The 17284-nt window shown below is 50.9% G+C and overlaps 1 protein-coding gene across 5 annotated transcripts; it reads right to left on the minus strand.

Annotated features, from left to right (window-relative positions):
• Positions 1-457: 457 nt before the first annotated feature.
• Positions 458-9843, minus strand: LOC118260284 (zinc finger protein 585A-like). Of its 5 annotated transcripts, XM_050716054.1 has the most exons (5): positions 9740-9843; positions 8499-8646; positions 7919-8026; positions 6710-7593; positions 458-2365 (listed from the first exon to the last, which is right to left on the minus strand). In XM_050716054.1, the coding sequence occupies exons 2-5, from the start codon at positions 8530-8532 to the stop codon at positions 974-976; spliced, it is 2418 nt and encodes an 805-aa protein (XP_050572011.1). In that variant the 5' UTR covers positions 8533-8646; positions 9740-9843; the 3' UTR covers positions 458-973. The 5 variants fall into 5 exon arrangements, with proteins under 5 accessions (XP_050572011.1, XP_050572010.1, XP_035426326.1 ...); XM_050716053.1 differs by lacking the exons at positions 6710-7593; positions 7919-8026; positions 8499-8646; positions 9740-9843 and adding exons at positions 2830-2931; positions 5430-5448 and having other exon boundaries at positions 458-2652; XM_035570433.2 differs by lacking the exons at positions 6710-7593; positions 7919-8026; positions 8499-8646; positions 9740-9843 and adding exons at positions 2830-2931; positions 5430-5448 and having other exon boundaries at positions 458-2655.
• Positions 9844-17284: the final 7441 nt, after the last annotated feature.

Consider the following 17284-nt stretch of genomic DNA (forward strand, 5'->3'; position numbering starts at 1 on the left):
CTCCCACAGATCTTTGCTGTGGTGGCACCATGGGTGGCTTTAGTTTTTTTTGGAGGAAAGGAGGTGATGAGGAGAGGGAAGGGAATGGGAGGTAGGTCCTGGCACATGGTGAGGAGAAAAGGGAAGATGAGGCCAAAGAGCCTCTTCGTGAAATATCTGAGCACCCCAAAGACTCTTGACCATCTCTCTGACCAAATCTGAGCAGCTCCTAAGTTCAGGAGCAAGAATACACCCAGAAAGAAACAAAAACAAAAACAAAACAACAAAAAAAAAAAACACAGGGGAAGTGTGATTTCCCCATAGACAGTTTTTAGACAGTTTTCCTCCAGAACACAGGGTTGCCAACATCCGTTCCCCCTCTCACATTTTTTTTACAGCAGCAATCCCTTCCTGCCACGCAGGAGCAATTCCAGATACAGGTATTTAAATAGCAGAAAAATACAAGGTAAACATAAGATTAGGAACAGAGGGCTTTTTATTATTATTATTATTATTATTATTATTACTGAGGTTAAATACATACAGTAGGGAGGGAAGGATGTGCATGGGAAGACAGATTTCTATGGTATCTCGGGGTGCTGATGGGCAGCCAGGGCAGATGCCCCAGCCTGGGGAACGCTGCAGGATTTAAGGGCTTTGAAGCCAGGTGCTGGGATGGACAGACAACCTGAACCCCAGAACAAGATGGTTTGACTGGGGGAGATGGGAGTGAGTGGATCAACACACATCAAGCCCTTGAAGCAAACTCAATAATAAGAAATAATTAGAAAAAAAATAATAATTATATTATTTAGTCTCACTAGTCTACTTTAGATCATTTGTGTGTTTTGTGGTGTTTTTCATTTTTCCTGAAGACTGCAAAGGTGGAAAGATTGAACAATACCTAGGCAAAGCACTGATTTTTCTTATTTGCGATGTGATGTCTCGCCCCAATCCAGAACTCTGGGCGCTTACAGAGTTTTTCTCCCCAGTGCTATCTCTGATGTTCACCAGGGTTTGACCCCTCCTCAAACCACTTTGTGCACTCGGGACACCGAGGAGAGTTCTGCTGCAGGGCGAGCTGCAAGTTCTGCTGGAAGCTTCTCCCGCACTGCCGGCATTTGCAGAGCCTGTCCCTTCCGTGCACTCGCTGGTGCACGAGGAGGTTGGACCTCCTGCTGAAGCTCTTCCCACACACTGGGCATGGGTAGGGCTTCTCGCCTGTGTGTGTGCGCTGGTGGGCAATGAGGTCTGAGCTCTGCCCGAAGCTCTTCCCGCACTCGTGGCACTTGTAGGGCTTCTCCCCGGCGTGCAGCCTCTGGTGCCGAACGAGGCTCGACCGGTTGCTGAAGAACTTCCCGCACTCACCGCACTGGTAGGGCTTCTCACCGGTGTGGAAGCGCTGGTGGGCGATCAGGTCCCCACTCTGCCCGAAGCTCTTCCCGCACTCGGCGCACTCGTAGGGTTTAATCCCCGTGTGCAGCCTCTCATGCCTGAAAAGCGTTGATCTCCCCCGAAAGAACTTCTCGCACTCAGAGCAGTGGTAGGGCTTCTCCCCCGTGTGCGTGCGCTGGTGGACGATGAGCTCCGAGCTCTGCCCAAATCGCTTCCCACACTCTTCACACTTGTAGGGCTTCTCCCCCGTGTGCATCCTCTGGTGCCGGAAAAGATTTGACCTGTGGCTGAAGCTCTTGCCACACTCGGGGCACTCGAAGGGCTTCTCGCCGGTGTGCGTCCGTTGATGGACAATGATATCGGAGCTCCTGGTGAACCTCTTCCCACACTCGTGGCACTTGTAGGGCTTCTCCCCGGTGTGCACCGTCTCGTGCCTGATGAGTGTCGACCTGTCCTTGAAGCACTTCTCGCATGTCGAGCACTGGTAGAGCTTCTCCTCCACGTGGACCCTCTGGTGGAGGTTGAGGTCTGAGCTCTGGCTGAACTCCGCTCCGCACTCGTAGCATTTGTAGCGCCGCTCGCCCACATGCCGCCGGCAGTGCTGCAGCAACTTGGGCTTGTCCCTGAAGCACTTCCCGCACTGGGGGCACTGGTAGAGCTGGTCTCCTGTGTGGACCTTCTCGTGGACAAGAAGCCTTGATCGGTGGATGAAGCTTTTCCCACACTGCTGGCATTTAAAGGGCTTTTCTCCCACGTGGATCCTCTTGTGCCTGATGAGCAGCGACCTGTCCGGGAAGCACTTCTGGCACTTGGGGCACTCGTAAAGCTTCTCCCCAGTGTGCGTCTTCTGGTGGACGATGAGGTTGGAGCTCTGCCTGAAGCACTTCCCACACTCGTGACACCTGTAAGGCTTCTCTCCCGTGTGGATTCGCTGGTGCACGATGAGGTTGGAGCTCTGGCCAAACCTCCTCCCGCACTCCTCGCACGCGTACTTCTTCTCTCTGGTGGCGGCCCCGCGCCGGGCTTTGGAGCCGTCGAGGATTTTCACGTCCCCTCCACGAGGGATGAGATGAGCTGCAGCCTTCACAGCCTTGCCTTCTCCCGGCCTCTGCTCGGCCTCGGGAGCTGCCTCCGGCCGTGTGCCCTCTGAGCTGCTCCCTGACCGTTTGCTGGCTGCAATGCCAGTGGCGATGCCGGTGGCAATGCTGGGATCTCCCCTTCCTTCCTCGTGTCCTTGTGTTGGGCTCGGTTCAGCCCTTGCTCTCCTCGGGGTGCATCCTGCTGGGGGGCACAAACGAGAGAAACGTTTTAAATCCGGAAGGGAAACGAGGTCACGGAGTGGGGTGGGAGATGATAGAAGCCCGAGAGCGAGAGCTGAGCCGTAGCAAGTCTGAGTCATGGCCGGGGGTGAACCCGGGGGTCCGGGGGGGTTTCTGGGGGGGGTTAGTGCCTCACCTCCAAGGGGGTCTCCAGGGGTTTTTTCTTCTTGCATCCCTGGGGTTGGAAGCTCTCCAGGCTGCTCCATGCAAGCTGGTTTCGGGAAAGGGAAGCCCTGCTCTGTGGGTTGAAAGTGGCAAAAATTTATCAAAATTAGAAATGAAATTAAAAATACAATTGGAAATAAGATTAGAAATAAAATTAAAAGTACAATTAGAAATAAGATTAGAAATAAAATTAGACATAAAGAGAAAAAGAAAATAAAATAAAAAATAAAAATACAGTAAAAGTGCAATTAAAATATAATTAGAATACAATTATAAATAAAATGAAAAAGAAAAGGAAAAGAAAAAAGAAATTTAGAAATGAAATTAGAGATAAAATGGAAAAATAAAAATAAAAATAGAAAAAAGGAAAAGAAAGAACAAAATTAGAAATAAAATTAGAAATAGAAAAGAAATATAGAAATAGTAAATAAAAATAGAAAAAAGATTAGAAATAAAATTAGAAATAAAGTTAAAAAGAATAAAAAAGAAGAGATAGAAAACAAACAATAAAATTAGTAATGAAAAGATAAAATAAAAATGGAAAAAATAAAAATAGAAAAGAAAAAGTAAAATAAGAAAAAATAAAAATGGAAAAAATAAAAATAGAAAAGAAAAAATAATAATAGGGAAAAATAAAAATAATAGAAAAAATATAGACAAGAAAAAAATAGAAAAGAAAAAATAAAATCAGGAATAAAATTAAAAAGAACGAAGGAAAGAGAAGAAATACAAAAAAACAAACGAAGCCCAAGAACAAAAGTAAAAATAACCGCTCAAACAGCCCCAAACACAACCAAATCCCCCCCTCCTCACCGCATCCCCCCGCAGCGCCGCGCTGGCACCGCGGGGCCCGATCCCCGCACCCCGGCCCCCCCCCCCCCGGCTCCCCCATCCCGGTGCTTCCCCCCCCAGGCCCCCCCATTACCGGGCCGCCGCCCCGCGCTGCTCCGGCTCCGGCCTCGGCCCCGGTCCCCGGCCCGGGCTCGGCCCCGTCCCGGGGGGGCGGCGGCCGGGAGGAGCCGTCCCGGGGGGGGGCGCCGCCGGCCCCGGATGGGATTCGCGGCCCCGCTGCCGGCCTCGCCTCCTCCCGGCCCCGCGGCCTTTGTTCGCTGCTGCCTCGCTTCCTTCCCGGACGGATTGCGGTCTTTTTTATGGGCTTCTTTTTATTTTGTATTTTTGTATTTTTTACTTTTTACTTTTGTTTATTTACTTTTTATATTTACCGTGTTCTTCCTTTATATTCTTAGTTTTTACTTTTTAATTCTTTTTCATTTCTTTATATTCTATTTTTTACTTTTTTATTATTTTTCAGTTTATATTTTTATTTTTTACTTTTTTATTATTTTTCATTTTTATTTCTATTTCCGGTTTTATTCTTGTTTTTCTTTTATTTTTCTTTTATTCTTATTTTTCATTTTGTATATTTTTCTTTTTCTACTTTCTATTCTTATTTACATTTTTATATTTAATTTTATTTTCAGTTTTCATATTTAATTTTATTTTCAGTTTTTATATTTTTTACTTTATATTTTATACTTTATTTTTATTTTTTACTTTTTTATACATTTATTTTTTTACCTTGTATCTTTTTACTTTATTATTCTTTTACTTTTTAAGTTTTATACTTTTATTCTTTTTGGGTTTTATTTTTTTTACTTTTTATTTTTACTTTTGTCATACTTTTATTCTTTTACTTTATTTTTTACTTTTTAATTTTTACCCTCTTATTCTTTTACTTCTTATATTTTTATATTTTTATTTTTCAAATTTCCTTTTTAATCTTTCTACTTTTTTTTTTACTTTTTTTTAAACCTTTTTTGGTTTTCTTTGCTTTTTGTGTTTTGCTTTTTATTTTCGTTTCTTTTTTATATGTCTGCTTTTCATGTTTCTACTCTTGTTTTCTACATTTTTATTTTTGCCTTTTATATTTTTATTTTAAATGTATTTATTATATTTTTATTTGTCTTTATTTTTGTATTTTCTATTGATTTTATTTATTTTTTAACTTCAGGATTTGGAGACAAAGCAGATGACTTTCCCGACAGCCTAATAATGAGAGATCTGCAGTTGCCTTGTCCCTGTTTGCAAACTCCTGGGTCCTCCAGGTCTCTGGAAGGTCTTTGTGATCCCCAAGGAAAATGCACAGTAGAAAATAGGACCAACTTTTCAGGCTCTTAGCTCTATCTGTGGTCCAATTCAACCATCACCTATGTGTCCCCCTCCTCCAAAAAAATCCCGTAGTCTTGATCTGCCACCAACCCTAGGGGATGCCCATAAAGGTCCTCCTTAGTTGAAGTGTGTGCTGGTAAAGTCGTTTTTTGTTTGTTTGTTTTTTGTTGTTGTTTTTTTTTTTTCTGTCTGAGTGGAAAGGACTGTGGTGGACTCTCCTTCCTCTGCATTGCATGGGTATCCCATTGTCCCCATGGCTGGAGCAGAGGAACTTGGAGAACAAGTACAAGTTCTTGGAGAACTTGTAGGAGCCCACTTCATATTTTTTTGCCCAAGAATAGCAACTTGTGAAAAGCCCTCCCAGCCTTCACTCTCTGAGAAACAACAGCCCTCTAAACGTACCCATTGCATTTCTGCTCGCAGGTCCTGAAGCGGGTCTGGTTTCTACCTCTCAAGAAGCTCATGTTCTGGAGATCTTCCCTTGTGGAGTTGTTGTTTCAGTGACTCATGGACAGGAAGACCTCTTGGCTTCCGACATGGCTTCAGTGATGGAAATAGTCTTCTCCTTTCTAACAGGACACAGTCACAGACCCCAGATTAGGTTGGAAAAGAGCTCCTAGATCAAGTCCATCCTTGTAGGCAGAGTTGTCTGGTCTGTCCATATAGAAATTGTGCTCTTAACCTCTTAAGAACCAGGGTTGGAGCCCCTTCTTTCAGGAAACTCCACCCCAAGCCTGGTCTGTGGTGTGTGGACAACGTAGGTCATTGGGTGGATGGTTGGACTTGATGATCTTAAGGGTCTTTTCCAAGCTAAATGGTTCTGTGATTCTAAAAGTCTAACTTCCTGAGCCTCAGCTTGGACATGGGCTCAAGTGGGAGCAAGGTGCCTAAACATGAAGACTTCTCAATTTCTCCACCAGGTAATTTCTCAACCTCCTAAATGATGAGCGGGGATAGAGAATACAGGTGACTGAAGGCAGCACAGGGAGGATGAGTACCAGTTGTAGGAAACCCAGACAGAAAAGACACTAATGCCCCAGAAGATGTGCTTCAACCCAATCTCCTCTGCCACAATTCGAAATGTGCCTTGTTTCCAGGACCCAGCTGGACCTGGGAAGGCTTTGTACAGTTCCTGAAAGTGGAGGCCAATTCCTCCATGCATTACAGGCCAGAAATGTGGATTTACCTCGAAGAAGAGAAGTACCTGGGGGTCAGACATGGGAGGAGACGCGCCAAGCGGCAAAACATTGTGAATTTGCTGAACGTCGTGAACGTCATGAGGAGTTAGGAAGGTGCCTCTGGAGACCTGGTTTTCCTAGGGTCACACTGGCCTATTTAAACATGGCATCAGTGTAAGTAGTACAAAACCCACTGCACTTTCTGAGCCCATCCACCCTACACACTGCATTTAGCGACTGAATTTCCTTCCTGACCCACCCTCTGAAGTATTTATAGTCCTTCTTGTGCACGGACTGGTTCATTTTTAATGGAACTTCACGTTTGCTGACTGATTTCTGGGGTTTTGTAGGCACAAGCACAGCTACAAAAGTTCTTCTGTCTAGGTTTAAGTGCAAAGACCATCTCCCACGCTCGGATATTCTATATATCCATCTCCTGCATGCAGTTTCCGTTATTTAGCAAGGCAGGATCTCACACTGGATGACCTTCCACACTTGGAGTGCTGATTTTTCTCCTCTGTGAGTTTTCTGGTGCACGGAAAGGTGCGAGCTCTGCCCAAAGCTCTTCCCGCACTCAGCACATGTGTAGGGTTTCTCTCCCGTGTGCACGCGCTGGTGTTGAATAAGTTTTGACCGCACGCTGAAACATTTCCCACACTCTGAGCACTGGTAGGGCTTTTCTCCTGTGTGCGTTCGCTGGTGGACAATCAGGTCTGAGCTCTGTATGAAGCTCTTCCCACAGTCGGGGCATCGATACGGTCTCTCTCCAGTGTGCTGCCTTTGGTGTTTAATAAGGTTTGACCTTTTGCTGAAGCTCTTCCCACACTCGCAGCACTGGTAGGGCTTTTCCCCTGTGTGGGTCCTCTGGTGTGCAGTCAACGTTGAGCTCCGTGTAAAGCTTTTCGCACACTCGGGGCACTTGTACATTTTCTCGCCCGTGTGCACCCTCTGGTGCGTCACGAGGCTGGAGCTCCTGTTGAAGCACCTCCCGCACTCGGGGCACTGGTAGGGTTTCTCCCCGGTGTGGGTCCGCTGGTGGACGATGAGGTCTGAGCTCCTCATGAAGCTTCTCCCACACTCCGGGCACTTGAAAGGTTTTTCTCCCACGTCGTCTCTCAGAGGCATAAGCAAGTCCCTGCTCCAGCCACCCTCCTGCCCATGCTCAGGCAGCCTTTCTGCAGGCTCCTCCTGGATGGGGGTTTCTCCAAGGTTGGCATCAGCTGCTCCACAAAGTGTCCTGCTCCCCGTTTTCCATGTTAGCAGACCCTGCTGACTCCCACAGGCGCTGTGTTCAAGCATCACCCACGTAATTGCACGCCTCCGTGCTTGCTCAGCATCTTGGTCTCCAGCACTCTCCTTCTCCATCTCCCCGTCCATCCCAGGAGGTGCTGTGACACAGAGAGAAGCCAGACAGGTTATTTCCTAGGCCAGGTAGAAATAACATTAAGGGGAAAGTGTAGGAAAAGCTGAGGCACCAATTAACCAGACAGGACAATTGGCTGAAGTTCTGCTTCCATCATTTCCCAGGGATGGAAGATTGGGAAGACAATGGAGAGGAAATTCATTCTGATTTCCAGTTAGGGTCAGTGGAACTATATCTCATAGTAGGATCCATCACATTTTGGCTAAAATCCTGATGTGGGATTGATAGGAAATAATAGCATGTGCTGATGTAGGTAGTCATAGTCTCTGCCAACTACATCCCATCCTCACCTTCCTGCCTGCTGCTCAGGATATCTTTCTTCTCCATTTCTTGAAGGTTTGGGGCCCAGTGCTCTCCTCCCTCCTGGGTGAGCAAGTCTGTCTCAGCAGCAGGAAAACCTGTCCCAGAGGAGATAACGGCATGAGGGATTTGAGAATTGAGGAGTATTTGTGAAGTGAAAGAAATCTGAACTTTCTCCTGGCTTGAGGGATGTGGGGTGGGAAGGGCGGTGATACGGTCACCTGGGTTACCTGCGTGAACGTGAGTCCTCTACCATCAAATGTTTGACCTGCCTGGACCAAAACCAATCTTTGGGATGGAGATAGTGCAGAAAAAGGGGAAAAGTTGCCCCAGAAGACAGATATTTCCATTCCCTGGAAAACAGTACGGATGAGAAGAGGAAAGGGGTTTGCCTTAATGTTCATCCTCACTCTGGCTCCCAGGAGGAACATCAAGGAGAGGATTTGCCTCACTCTTGAATGCCACAGAGCTCACACCATCCCAAAACTGAGACTGTCTGCAACATAAAGGCCAGAAGCCAAAGTTCTAGGAGCTCTTGGCTCCAAAACTCCAAGGGCCAGGACTCCTTACCCAGAGATGTGACGGTCTCGTAGTTCTCCAGCATGACATCCACATAGAGAGTCCTCTGCACAGGGTCGAGCAGGGCCCATTGCTCCTTGGTGAAATACACGGCCACCTCCTCGAAGGTCACGGGCTCCTGCAGCAGCAAGAGATCCCACTTCAATATGTGAGGATGCCATACCACCATGCAAAAAGGAAAATAAAAATACATGAATAAATAACGGGAGGAAAGAAGCAAAATAGCTCAAGCCCCTCCCAAGCAACCAAAGAGAGCAGTGGGGCATTCAGGCAAGAAAACGAGGATGTGCTGGTCCTCCCGGGAGGAGACTCATGGATCTGAAAGTTTTTGTACCCAAAAATCCAGGTGTTTCCTTTCCCCAAAGGGCTGATTTTCTGGTGTATGACCATTGTCGCTGAAGAAATGTTGTGGTTCTTGTTTTGTTTTGTTTGTTTTTGTTTTCTGCACATCATCTCTCCTTCCATTCTCTTTGCTTCCTGCCCCATCTCCAGAGCAAACCCTCCAAATCCCTCTGTCAAATTGTCTACCTGAGCCAGTTTCATTGTGTCCATCACTTTTATTTTTGATGTTTCAGGACATTTGTCTATTCTGGTTTAAGACACAACAGCCCATCAGTGCTAGGAAAGAGAAAAAAAAAAAAAAAAGGAGAAAAAGGAGAAAGGAAAAAAGAGAGATGCCCATTTTGGGGTGCTAAGCTGAAATTTAGAGCTTCATTGTGACTTTTGGACATCTAGGATGAGCCCAGCAGTGGCCCTGCCAGCCCTACAACACCAGCAAGCTTGTGGGGAGTGGGGAAGAAGAGGGCAAAATGGGGAGGGGATGGGGAGATTCAAGTGTCAGGACAACCCAGCTCTGTCCCTTTGTCCTGTCCCCTTGGGGACCTCAGAGCCCTAGGGAGGACATGTCCCCTGCTGTCCTCATGCACGGGGGGGGGGCTCACACGGAGTCCAAGGGATGCTGGGGTTTTGTGGGGCTCATACCCAGCACGGAGGCTGGGGATTGTAGCCAGTCCGAGGGGTGCAGGGGGGGACTGCCGGGGGTCCCTTACTTACACCGGGGGGGAGTCAGCAGTGAATCCATATCCTCTCCGAGAGGTGTCGGGGAGCCCATATCCAGCCCCCGGGGGGTCCATAGGGGTCGTACTCAGACCAGGGAGGAACGGGGAGGGGGGGAGTACCCATCCCGGGCGGAGCCGTACCCTCCCCGGTAGCCCCCCATCCCTGCCGATTACCTGCACAGCAGCGGTGGCAGCACCGGAGCCGGCTCCGAGCACCGGAGCTCCCCGGACTCCGCTTTGTTCTCGGTTCCTGCAACCCCAACCCCTTCCTGTGCGTCCCCCGCCTCTTCCCGGGCCGGATCCCGCAGCATCCTGCCCCCCTTCGGGCCCCCCCGGAGCATCCAACCCACGGAGCATCCTGGTCCCGGAGCAAACCGGTCCTGGAGCATCCCGGTCCCGGAGGATCCCGATCCCGGAGGATCCCGGTCCCGGAGGATCCCAGTTCTGAAGCATCCAACCCACAAAGCATCCAGGTCCCGGAGGATCCCAGTCCCGGAGCATCCCAGTTCTGAAGTGTCCAAGCCCGGACCACCCCGTTCCTGAAGCATCCAACCACCGAGGATCCTCTCTGCCCCGAGCAGCAGCCATGCTCTGGCTCAAATCCAGCTCCCATTGGGTTGTTTTGCCCTGCCAGGTCAAGTTTCCCATTCTTTTTGGAGTAAGCAGCTTCCTCCATAGTGATTTAAAATAATCCCACATAGAATTTCCACGTTCAAAATTTAATATATTTAATTACAAGGAGTATTACTAATTCTTTTACATATAAATCCATGCTAAATAATTCGTGCTTTCACACGCAAAGCCAAATTCGTCAATGGAGTTAGGAATGGAAAACTGGAGCCCACAAATGGGGTTCCCAAACATGAAGCAAAGGGGTGCCTGAAGTCTGAGTGCCCCCCACCAACTGCCACAGGTTTCAGCGTGCAGGGAGGAACACAGGGCAGCCCGTGGCCCCACTGCCCCTCATTCCTGCACTGCTCCTGCAGGACCAAGGAGAGGTAAGTCAAGAGTGGCCGGAGAAGGGCAGGAGCCCTCCAGGGCTGGGGACAGGGTCTGGGGGGTGCTGCCCCTCAGGCACAGCTGGACGCTGCTTGTCCACAGCCAGAACCAGGGTCGTATGACCTCCCCATTGAAGGAAGCTGCAGTGAAAGTGTAGATATCTACCCCATTGTCAGCGTTGATAAAAGACACCTGCTGTGCTGAATAGTCCAGACAGACCCAGATCCTCATTGGAACAGGGGACATGGATAAGTGTGTGGGAACAGATGTGAGAGTCATGAGCTGTCCTTCATCGTACTGCAGCGCCCAAATCCCTTCTTCAGGGCACATATTGATTCCCCCCTTCCTTTTCACCGATGCCCTGGCCACTCCCACAGCCAAATTTGAATCTTTTTCCAACTCCCCTCTCAACTCCACCTTCCACCAGTGCTTCCCCCCTCTGAACTCCTCAAGGCCCAGCATGCAGCAACAACAGTCAAATCTCTCTGGGTTGTTGGGCACTGCTTGCCATGTGTGTTCCAAACTCACACTTGTTTTGTCTTCTGACAGAACGAGCTGGGGATGAACTGTGTCCGGATCCAGGGTCACCTTCACTGCAGGGACAGAAGGAGCCAGGCCATCGGGGCAGAGCTCAGCCCTGGGCAGGCTTTCCCCAGCTCGGGGCCAGGAGCTGCCCCACGGGGCAGGAGATGGGGCACCTCTTGGCTCCTGAACATGCCCCAGCAAGGGCAGGAGAAGCACTGCAGAGGGCAACCCAGTGCACACCTACCTGGATTTTGAGACAGCAGAAACCTTCTCCATGCTGGAATGAAAGGGGAGAGCAGGTCACAGCCCATGGCCGGTGCCCAGTGGGTGTGGGCAGGGTGAGTTTCCAGCCCTGGGCTGCTCTGTCCCAGCTGCCCACCCTCCCCTGCACATTGCCTTAGTGTTTCCCTGGGGCCCAAGTGCAGTGACACTCACCCAGCTCTGCAGCTTGTTTCTCTGAAAAGGAAAGCAAAATAAATGCCTGATGAGAGGTAAGAGCTGCTCAGCCCATGGCTGCTTTCATGGGAAGACCCCGATTTCCCTTTGTTAGGGAGGGAGACTCACCAAGCATTGCATGTTCTTCCACTGCAAAAGAAAGAGAAAAGGAAAACATGATCAGAGGGCATAAAGCATGTCCAAAGCTCAGATCGAGTTAAAGCTGGACAGCACTCTGAGGGGCATTAGAAAGTAGTTTTTAAACATAAGAGCAAAAGGAAGACCAGAGAATATATTTGACTGTTACATAATGAGGATTGTCACCTCACAAATAGGGACACAGAAAAAGCTGAGAATTCTAATGCCTTATTTGTCTCTTTCGTCAATGCCTATGAAGGGCTCTGGGAGTTACTGAAAAACACTTGAAGGACAATGCAGTCACTGGTCTCAGCACACATGGGTTTGTGAGGGGAAAGTCCTGTTCAATGAACTTAATTTCCTTTCTATGACAAGGTCAACCTCCTCGTGAGTCAAGGAGAGCCAGTTGATGTGCAGTATTTTTGGATTTCAGTAAAGATTTCAACATGGTTTCTGACCATATCCATCTGAACAAAATGTCCAGCACAGACCCAGACAAATGCACAATACGATGGGTGAACAATTGGCTGATGTGTCAGGCTCTGAGGGTTCTGGTAAATGGGTCGACATCAGGCGAGTGGCCAGTCACGAGTGGGGCTCTGCAGGGCTCCATTTTGGAGCCAGGTCTCTTCAGTGGTCCCATAAATGACCTGGATGTGGGACAGGAAGGAAACCTGAGTGAGTTTGTGGCTGACACTGAACTGGGAGGAGCTGCTGACCCTGTCGAAGGTGGAGAGGCCTTGCAGGGGGATCTGGCCAAAGGGAAGAGCTGGGCAGCCACCGCCTGTGGGAAGCTTAACAAGAGCAAGTGCTGGGCCCTGTCCCTGGGCAGGGGCAGCCCTGGCTGTACGTACAGCGTGGGGGGCGAGAGGCTGGAGAGCAGCCCCCAGAACGGGAGCTCGGGGTTGTGGCCGACGGCAAGTTGGATGTGAGCCAGCAGCGGGCCCTGGCAGCCCAAAGGGCCAAGCGTGCCCTGGGGTGCCTCAGGCACGGCACTGCTGGCCGGCCAAGGGAAGGGATCTTCCTGCTCTGCTTGGCCTGCTGCGGCCTCGCCTCGAGCACTGCGTGCAGCTGTGGGCAGCACAGCAGATGAAGGGCGTGAAACTGTGCGAGAGCCTCCAAGGGAGGGCTACGAGGACGGCAAAGGCTCTGCAGGGCAAGGCGTGTGAGGAACGGCTGAAGGCGCTTGGCTTGTTGAGCCCAGAGCAGAGGAGACGCAGGGGATGCCTCGTAGCGGCCCACAGCTTCCTGATGAGGGGAGCGGAGGGACAGGCACCAGTCTCTGCTCTCTGGGGCCAGCGACAGGGCCCGAGGGAACAGCATGAAGATGCCAACATGGCTAAGAACCGGGTCCTGCACACAGGTAAGAACAACCCCATACAATGCTACAGGCTTGGGGCAAATTGTCTTGAAAGCTGTGCAGAAGAAATGGATCTGGGGGTTTTGGTCAACACTCGCCTGAACCTGAGCCGGCAGTGTGCCCAGATGGCCAAGAAGGCCAACGGCATCCTGGCCTGTATCAGAAATACCATGGCCAGCAGGACCAGGGAGGTGATCGTCCCCCTGTACTTCGCTCTGGTGAGGCCGCACCTCAAGCACTGTGTTCAGTTTTGGGCCCTTCACTGCAAGAAGGACATCAAGGCCCTGTAGTGTGTCCAGAGAAGGGCTACAAAACTGATGAAGGGCCTGGAACACAAGTCCTATGAGGGGCGCCTGAGGGAACTGGGTTGGTTTAGTCTGGAGACAGCTCAGGGGAAACCTTAGGGCTCTCTACAACTCCTGAAAGAAGCTGTGGTAGCTGGGGGCAGATAACTAGCAATAGAACAAGAGGGAATGGCCTCAAGTTGTGCCAGGGGAGGTTCAGGCTGGAAATGAGGAGAAATTTGTTCTCAGATTGCATGGTTAGGCATTGGAATGGGTTGCCCAGGGAGGTGTGGAGTCACCATCCCTGTGGGTGTTTAAGGAAAAGTTGGACCTGGTGCTTAGGGACATGGCCTAGTGGGTGACATCGGTGGTAGAGGGATTGTTGGACCAGATGACCTTGGAGGTCTTTTCCAACTTGAATGATTCTCTGATCAGCTGAAGGCTGAGGCCACCTGCTGCCTCTGCTTGGAGGATATCCAAGAGTCGGCATTGCCCCCTGTGGGCACAGCTTCTGCAGAGCCTGTGTAATGGGAGGCTGGAAGCTCTTTGGGTGCCCCCAGGGCAGGGCAATGACCCAGCTGGGACAAGTGGGTCCCAGGCACCAGCTGGGGAACTGGGGGCAGCTGGAGCTTAGGTTCCTCCTGGCTCTGACTCCCAGGACCAACACCAAGGAGACGGTCTGCTGCAGGATGCTTTCCCAGGCAGGAAAGCCTCAGGACAGAAAGCACCCAGGAAATGCCACCGCCAGACTCCATCTTCCTGTGCAAAACTTTATTTGCCACAGTCCTGCTGCTGCTGTGCCTTGATGTGCTCCAGAGGAGGGAACAAAGAGCCCCCACAGGCTGCTCATGCTCAGCACCAGGCACAGAGCAAAGATCAACCCCAAACTAGGAGGCAAAAGTGGCCTGCAATGGCCGGCAGCACATGGTGACCACATCCCTTGCACTGGGGCTTAGAAGCAGTGCAAGCAGAGGGGAGAGGAGCGTGGAGAGCTGCTGCAGCCCCTGTGCTGCCCGCTGGGGCTCAGAGGCAGGGTGAGACCTGCAGGTGCCAGCAGGGCTTGTGCCCCAGCACAAGAGCCCTGTGCAGGGCAAAGCCCAAAGCACCAGAGCTCCCCTAGCTCCGCTTTGTTCGAGGTTCCCACAAACCCAGTCGTTTCCTGTGCTTTTCCCTGTGCTTCATGGGCTGGATTCCACAGCATCCTGCCTCCCCCAAGCCCTCTCAGAGCATCCAACTCAGAAAGCATCCCAGTCCTAGAGCATCCCAGTCCCAGAGCGTACCAACCCTGGAGCATCCTGGTCCTGGAGCACCCAACCACTAGAGCATCCTCGCTGCCCCTCAGAGTAGCCATGCTCCAGCTCAAATTCATCCTCCACCAGGCTTTTCTGCCCTGCCACTTCAAGTTTCCCATTCTTTTGGGGGTATGCAGCTTCCTTCAATAATGATTTAAAATATTCACACGCTGGGAATTTCCATGTTCAGAAGTTGATTTATTTATTTACAAGGAGTATTACTAATTCTTTTACATCTAAATCCCTGCTATATGCTTCATGCTTTCACACTCAAAGCCAAATTCATCATTGGAGTTATAAACAGGGTTCCCAAACATGAAGCAAAGGGGTGCCTAAAGTCAGTGCCCCCCACCAGCTGCCGCAGATCTCAGCGCGCAGGGAGGAACACGGGGCAGCCCCTGGCCCCACTGCCCCTCATTCCTGCGCTGCTGTTGGAGGACCAAGGTGACGTGAGGCAGGAGTGGCTGGAGAAGGACAGGAGCCCCCCAGGGCTGGGGACAGGGTCTACAGGGTGCTGCCCCTCAGGCACAGCTGGGCATTCGTCCCCAGCCAGAACCAGGGGCGCATGCTCTCCCCTTTCAAGGAGACTGCTGTGAAAGTGAAGATCTCGACCTCGACCCCATTGTCAGCACTGATAAAAGACACCTGCCCCTGGGTACAGTCCAGACAGACCCAGATCCTCGTGGGGACAGGGGACAGGGACAAGGGGGTGGGAGGAGATGTGAGAGACACGAGCTGCCCCTCATTATACTGCACAGCCCAGATTCCTTCTTCAGGGCTCATGTTGATCTCCCCCTTCCGCTTCACAGATGCCCTGGCCACCCCCACAGCCCATGAATGATGCTTTCCCCTCTCCCCCTCCCCCACCACCAACCAGCAGTGCCTCCCCTCTCTGAACTCCTCACGACCCAGCACGCAGCACTGAATGTCAAATCTCTCTGGAATGCTGTGCACCTTCTGCCATTTACTTTCCCATCTCACACTGCTGTTGTCCTGAGACAGGACAAGCAGGGGATGAGCCGTGTCCGGATCCAGGGTCACCTTCACTGCAGGGACAGAAGGAGCCAGGCCATCAGGGGCAGAGCTCAGCCCTGGGCAGGCTTTCCCCAGCTCGGGGCCAGGAGCTGCCCCACGGGGCAGGAGGTGGGGCACCTCTTGGCTCCTGAACATGCCCCAGCAAGGGCAGGAGAAGCACTGCAGAGGGCAGCCCAGTGCACACCTACCTGTATTATGAGACAGAAGAAAATTTCTCCATGCTGGAAGGAGAGGGGAGAGCTGGTCACAGCCCTTGGCCGGTGCCCAGTGGGTGTGGGCAGGGTGAGTGGCCAGCCCTGGGCTGCTCTGTCCCAGCTGCCCACCCTCCCCTGCACATAGCCTTGGTGTTGCCCTGGGGCCCAAGGTCAAAGACACTCACTCTGCTCTGCAGCCTTTTCCCCTGGAAAAGAAAAAAAAGCAATGCCTGATAAGAGGGGAGAGCTTCTCACCCCGTGCCTGAACCCCAAACTGCTTTGTTGTGGTGCAGGATACTTACTGAGCTTTGCATCTTTTTTCTCTGCCAAACAAAAGCAAAAAGAATGTATGATGGAAAGGGACATCTTGCCTTCCCACAGCTCCCACTGGTAGAACCCCAAATCCTTCATTTTGGGGAGGGACGGACACTCACCCAGCTCTGCGGCTAGTTCCTCTGAAAAAGAAAAGTGAAAACAGTTGGTGAGAGAGTACGGATTCTCATTACATGACAAGAACTCATTTACTTTGGCTTTGGGGACAGAGACTCACTCAGTGTTGCAGATTGGTGCGCTAGAAATGAGAAGAAGAAAGTCATGGTGAGATGGAACAGCTTCCCATCCCATTGTGATCACCCCAAATACTTTCAGATGCTGATGGAGACTTACCCAGCCTTGCATCCTTTTCCTCTGCAAAAGAAAGAGAAAAGCAATGCATGATCAGAGGGGAAAGCTTCTCCTCCCATAGCTCCCATTGGAAGACATCAAGTTCTTTCTGTTTGGGGAGGGACACTCACCCAGCTCTGCAGCCAGTTCCGCTGGAAAAGGAAAGCAAAAGCAATGCATGATCAGAGGGGACAACTTCTCATCCCATGGCTGCTCCCATGGGAAGACCCCAAGTTCCTTCAGTTTGGGGAGGGACACTCACCCAGCCTTTTATCTTTTTGTGCTGGAAAAGAAAGGCAAAAGCAATGCATGATCAGAAGGGACAGCTTCTCATCACATGCCTGCTCCCATGGCTACGCCCCCAAATTTATCGTTCTAGGAAGTGGCCAAATTTAACTTTGCTCCCAAAAGGAGGGACCAGACTAATAGTGAGTGAAGTTCAGCTGTGGGCATGGCTTTTGCAAGCAGAACAACCAGCATAGAAACTTGTACAGCTTTCAGTACGATGCCACCAAAACAGAAGTGGAAGTGAATGGGGACGGGTGGAGGACGTCCCTGTCTGGAAGCATCAGTGCAGAGCGGGGCAGCCCCGCAGCTCGCTCCCCGTCCCCACCTTGATCCCCGTTCCTTTCAGCCATCCCGGCCGTGTCCCGTGCCCAGGGCAGCCCCAGCCCCAGCACTCCCCAGTCCCGCGTCAGGGTGAGGGGCCAGCCCTGGGCTGCTCTGTCCCAACTGCCCACCCTCCCCTGCACATCGCCTTGGTGTTGCCCTGGGGCCCAAGCACGGGGACACTC

This window comes from Cygnus atratus, chromosome 33, assembly GCF_013377495.2.
Source record: "Cygnus atratus isolate AKBS03 ecotype Queensland, Australia chromosome 33, CAtr_DNAZoo_HiC_assembly, whole genome shotgun sequence".
Classification (NCBI taxonomy): Eukaryota; Metazoa; Chordata; class Aves; order Anseriformes; family Anatidae; genus Cygnus; species Cygnus atratus.

Bases quoted from the DNA above. Each gene is read 5' to 3' on its own strand.
- LOC118260284 (XM_050716054.1), bottom strand. From the start codon at position 8,532: ATGCTGGAGAACTACGAGACCGTCACATCTCTGG. The intron at 8,027-8,498 runs GTAAGGAGTCCT...CCTCTGGGACAG, and splicing joins CGAGACCGTCACATCTCTGG to GTTTTCCTGCTGCTGAGACA. The intron at 2,366-6,709 runs GCACTCCAAGTG...AGAGAGAAGAAG, and splicing joins CTCACAGAGGAGAAAAATCA to TACGCGTGCGAGGAGTGCGG.